This window comes from Colobus angolensis, unplaced genomic scaffold (genome assembly GCF_000951035.1).
Source record: "Colobus angolensis palliatus isolate OR3802 unplaced genomic scaffold, Cang.pa_1.0 Scaffold402, whole genome shotgun sequence".
Lineage (NCBI taxonomy): Eukaryota > Metazoa > Chordata > Mammalia > Primates > Cercopithecidae > Colobus > Colobus angolensis.
The window spans coordinates 66,359-71,783 of NW_012117400.1; the positions used below are offsets into that span (position 1 = coordinate 66,359).

Consider the following 5,425-nt stretch of genomic DNA (forward strand, 5'->3'; position numbering starts at 1 on the left):
GCCGCCTGGGGGCCGCGGCCTCAACCCTTGCCTCCCACCCTCCGCGCGGCCAGGTGCCGGAGGACGAGCTGGTGTCCACGCTGAAGCAGCTGGTCTCCGAGAAGCTGAACGTCCCCGTGCGCCAGCAGCGGCTGCTGTTCAAGGGCAAGGCCCTGGCAGGTACCCAGGGAGAGGAGACGCCCAGGGAGCCCCGCAGGAAGCGGGACTGGGGTGCGCGGGCCGAGGCCGGCAGCCGTGTAACGGGTCGGGGTGCCGGCGCCAAGCGCCACATGACCCCAAGGGAGGCGGCCGCATGCCTCACTGCCGGATGCCGCAGCGCTCCACTCCCGCCGCCCGAGGCGGTCTCGCGTCCCGGGCCACCCCCACGGCGGCGGAGGAGGAGGAACCCATCGATCTGTCTTTGGCAGATGGGAAACGACTCTCGGATTATAGCATCGGGCCCAACTCCAAGCTCAACCTAGTGGTCAAACCCCTGGAGAAGGTGCTACTAGAAGAAGGCGAGGCCCAGAGGCTGGCCGACTCCCCACCCCTGCATGTCTGGCAGCTAATCTCCAAAGTCTTGGCCCGCCACTTCAGTGCGGCAGATGCCAGCAGGGTCCTGGAACAGCTACAGAGGGTGAGAAGGGTAACCCTGGGTATCCTCTCCAGGCCCAGTCCCTCCCAGCCCCTACCTCTGTTGCAGTGTATGGCTCCCCACTGGCAGCCCCTGAATCTTCCTGCTGTTCTCTCCCCAGGATTACGAGAGGTCCCTGAGCCGCCTGACGCTGGACGACATCGAACGGTTGGCCAGCCGCTTCCTGCACCCTGAAGTGACTGAGACGATGGAGAAGGGCTTCTCCAAATAGCATTCTCAGAGCATGGGGAGGTGCCCAGTGCCAGGCCACAGCAGCATGTCGCACTAAGTGTGTTCACCTGTTGCAGTTGGGCTCATAATAATAGCTGGCATGTACCTGGCTCTGGCCAGGTGCTAGGCACTCCTCACAGCTTGACCTGGGTTTGCTTCCACACCGTCAGAAGAGGTGAGCCAGCACAGCAGAGGCACTGGCGATGAAGTGGCGGAGCCCCAGTCAATCCAGCAGCTTCTGAAAGTGCCTTGGTGTGAGAAGGAGGAAGGGGCTGCTTGGAGAGCTGGGCTCTGGCATGTCATGTTTAGCCCACTGAGAATATACTCAGGTGACTCCTTCCCAATCCTGAAAGGGAAAGCAGCTGTCACCTGACCTCTGGCGGGTCCAACATAGCCTTCAGCTTACCTCTGCAGGAGGCCATGTGACAGCCAGCCCTGGAACCACCACACCCCCACCAGCTGCTGCAGCCAGTGTGCTTTCGACAAATGAAAAAGCAAGTTGGGGCCAGGGAGTCAGCAAGTCACCCCAGCTCTGTGATGTGACTTCGGGGGAGTCTCAGTGCCACTTTAGTCCCCAGCCACGGACTCTATACAGTGAGGGCCACTCCCCGACCTGAGTCAGTGTCCTTCGTCTCACAGTGCCCCCTTCCCTTCTGTTCAGTAAACAAACTGAAGCCAAAAGCGAAGCAGTGGCCAAGTGTGACCCAGAGATGGGGTGTCCTGGCCCTTAGTGACACAGCTCCTCTCTGGGGCACCCTGTCTGCTTGTCTCCTCCAGGAAGCGTTAGGGCTGGTGGGTGACTCAGCAAGGCAGTGTCAGAACTGGGACTGGGCACCGGCCTTTGTCCTCGTCCCCAGCACACCCCTCCCTGTGGAAGATGAACACATCCCAGCCACCTGTGTACAGGGGGCTCACTTCGTGTGCTCCTTGTTGCCTGAGAGGAAACCTTGGGGTGCCAGGGTGGGGACAGAAACATGGGCTGGGCTCCAGTTCCTCCTCCACTGTGCCCTGTGCATGGGCACAAGAAGACATCTAGCCACCTGCTCCTTGGAGGCCCCCAGGGGCGGTAGAGGCTAGAAGGAAGCTACAGCAGGAGGACGCCACTCTGGGCCCTCCACGCTTGCCAAGTGAGCCGCTCACAGTGTGGTCTGGGCTGCGCGTGCTGGAGGCCCTCCTGCCTGGGCCTGATGGGGCAAATATTGGGTCCCCCAAATATTGGAAAGATGGACAGAGGCCCAATGGATGAAGGCTTTGAAGAGCACACAGAAGCCCCTGGCCCCCACGAGAGCTGGAGAGCCATGTATATGTCTTGAAAACCACCCATGGCAGGGACACACTTGTGAGCATGGGTGGCCTGCAGCTCAGGTGATACATTTACCAGTGCTCTTGTTTGCGTGGTGCCAGGAAATTGATTCTGGAAAATGAAATAACATTAAAGGTGAATGTGAGACTTCCACTTTTATCCAAAAGGAGCTATATTAGCTAGGCTGTTTCTGATATCCCATCATTGGTTTAACAATAAAGGCAATTTGTTTAATCAGTAACGGAAATTTCTTGGCTTATGAAAGTGAAAAGCCCAGTGGTATCGGCATTGGCAGCAGGGGAGCAATTTCATCCAGTGTCTTCCTGCCTCCCTCTGCGTTTGTATCTGCCACATCCCAGGCCACCACCTCCAAGGATGAAAAGATGGCTGCCTGCAGCTTCCACAGAATCCCTCCCTCACTGCCTTACTGCCAGAGCAGCACCTTCTCTGTAGCACCTCTGCTGTCGTCTCAGATGCCTCCAGCAAATAAACACCCTTCTCGTTGGTCGGAACTGGATTGTGCGTCCAATCATTTTGGCCGGGGTAGGGGGTGATTATCCGTCAGGGCTGGCTCCCTGGAGCTAGGCATGGGGTCACTTCCCTGGACACACATGGGCTGTGCAAGGGACAGAAGGCTCTGGAGGAGGGCTGGATGAATGGATGTCCTCAATGGTGGCAGCAAGTGGCAGCTGTCCACTACAGGGGAAATGCATGTGTCATATCAGGGCCACCTAACAGGTAGCGGAGGAGAGGGCTGGAGGCATCAAGATCACGCAGGGAAAGCGTTTCCTGAGGCTTGCGTTAGGGAAGGCACCAGAGAGAGGAAACACTGCAGGAATGGGAGACAGGAAGTGGGGGGGATCATTAGAGGACACTGGGGACTCTGCATGAAGATGGAGCAGCCACAGGCTGCAGCCCCCCAATGCTGAGATCCTTTAACGGGGGTCAGAATGTTTACTGCAGGTGCTGCACCCCTCTGAGCCAATTGTCGGCCCTGAAAGGTAGCGCCAAGTCATCCACTGCCCCCTGCCCGGTGAAGGGACCTGCCCCTCAGGGAGGGGTCTCGGCACAGTTTCCGACCCTGCGGCCATAGTGTGACTACGATGACCTCAGGCGATAGCAGCATGAGTGAAGGGCCCACGGGAGGAAGAGCGGCCTCAGAGGACAGCAGCATTTGCCTTGGGGTGGGGAGGTTCCCTGGCAATGGATTAGCTGTGCCCACAGTTTGCTGGCGCCTTGCAGGTGTCCCATGTGGGCCTCACCAGCTCCAATAGATCTGCCTGGGCCTGGTACTCCCAGGAGTAGATGCGGCAGAGGTGGCCAGCCTTGAGCCTCCCAGCCCTGAAAAGCTGTCGGGAGAGATGAGAGACACGCAGCAAGTACCCTGTCCTCCTCCAGGGCCCAGCTGGAACGACCTGCACACACCTTCCAGGCCCCACTGAATGGCTGGCAGTCCTCACTCCTCAGCCCTCACCCTCTCCTGCCCTTGCTCGTGTGCTGTTTCCACCGCTTGCTCCTTCTCAGGCTCTCTTGCTAGTTCTTCACACACACCCCACCCCTCAATGTTGGGGCCCCAGGGCTCTGTCTCTGAACCCCTTCTCTTCTCTCGCTCTATCACTTCTTGGGGGAGCTCATCCAGCTTTGTTTCTGTTTCTGTGCTTCACTCCCATGTGTGCGTCTCATCCCAGCCCTCTCTCCTGAGCTCCAGCTCATGTCTTCCAGACAGCGCCTGACTTTGCTGCAGACACCCTGCTCATCACTCAGTGCCCCCTGTGTCCGAAGTGCTGGCGACCCTGAGACTGGACGACACAGTCCCTTCCCTCTTGGCACTCACGTCCAGCACTGGCCAGCTCCTCAGCACACACATTTTCTCCATGGCCCACCTGGATGAATGGCAATGCCACTCAGCCAGGCTTCTGAGGGAGCAGGAGGCCATCTTTGCCTCTCCCAACTAGCCATTCTCCACAGGTAATCAGGCAAGAATATTTTTGGAAGCATCCAGGGCAGCTGATACTGTATCCTTTCCTCCTCTGACCACACTCACCCCCAGCCCCGCATCTGGCGGCTGGCAGGGTCAGGCTGCCCCACTGCTGGGGAGGCTGTTTGATCACATAGCCCAGGTGGCGGCTGCCAGATCTCTCGCCTGTAAAGACGCAGTTTCCCTTCCTGATTCACAGGTAATTCGGGGTAATATTTTGAGACTTTGTGAATATCCTGTCCCCAACAATCTTTCAGCTAATGCTTTTGCCTTCCAGTGACAATCCCTGCCTGAGTCAAATTTTTTTTTTTTTGAGACGGAGTCTCGCTCTGTCGCCCAGGCTGGAGTGCAGTGCAAGCTCTGCCTCCCGGTTTCACGCCATTCTCCTGCCTCAGCCTTCCGAGTAGCTGGGACTACAGGTGCCCGACACCATGCTCAGCTAATTTTTTTTTTTTTTTTGTATTTTTAGTAGAGACAGGGTTTCCCCGTGTTAGCCAGGATGGTCTCGATCTCCTCACCTCATGATCTGCCCGCCTCGGCCTCCCAAAGTGCTGGGATTACAGGCGTGAGCTACCGCGCCCTGCAATTTTTTTTTTTTTTTTTTTTTTTTTTTTTTGAGACGGAGCCTCACTCTGTCACTCAGGCTGGAGAACAATGGAGGCATCCCGGCTCACTGCAACCTCTGTCTCTGGGTTCAAGAGATTCTCCCGCCTCAGCCTCCTGAGTAGCTGAGACTACAGGTGCACGCGACCACACCCGGCTAATTTTTTTGGTACTTTTAGTAGAGATGGGGTTTCAGTGTGTTGGCCAGGCTGATCTCAAACTCCTGACCTCGCAATTCACTTGCCTTGGCCCCCCCAAAGTGCTGGAGTTTCAGGCGTGAGCCGCTGTACCTGGCCATCCTGAATCAATTATTAAGTTAATAACAATTAATTATTACGTTAATGATAATAACGGTTGCAAAATGGTAATTTTCTGATAGTTTTTTCTACAGCTATTACTTGCCATTTCCCTATAAAAACCTTTCCCTTATCTCTGCTTTATTTCCTGAACATCATGGACTTTTTCGTTTGTTTGTTTGATTGAGACAGAGTCTCACTCTGTTACTTATGCAGAGTGCAGTGGCTAGATCATAGCTCACTGTAGCCTCGACTTCCTGGGCTCAAGAAATCCTCCTGTCTCAGCCTCTCTAGTAGCTGGGACCACAGGCACATACTGTCACAGCCAGCTAATTTTTTTTTTTTTTTTTTTAGACAGAGTTTTGCTCTTGTTGCTCAGGCTGGAGTGCACAATGGCACAA

The 5,425-nt window shown here is 56.0% G+C and overlaps 1 protein-coding gene across 1 annotated transcript in view; it reads left to right on the forward strand.

The window, feature by feature from the left end:
• Positions 1-779, forward strand: part of UBL4A (ubiquitin-like 4A) — a 1,467-nt gene extending 688 nt beyond the window's left edge. Inside the window, exon 2 of the mRNA XM_011955917.1 lies at positions 54-779. Within this exon, the coding sequence (XP_011811307.1) occupies positions 54-461 (408 nt within the window). The 3' untranslated portion in view covers positions 462-779. The remainder of the gene's footprint in view (positions 1-53) is intronic.
• The last annotated feature ends 4,646 nt before the right edge of the window (positions 780-5,425 follow it).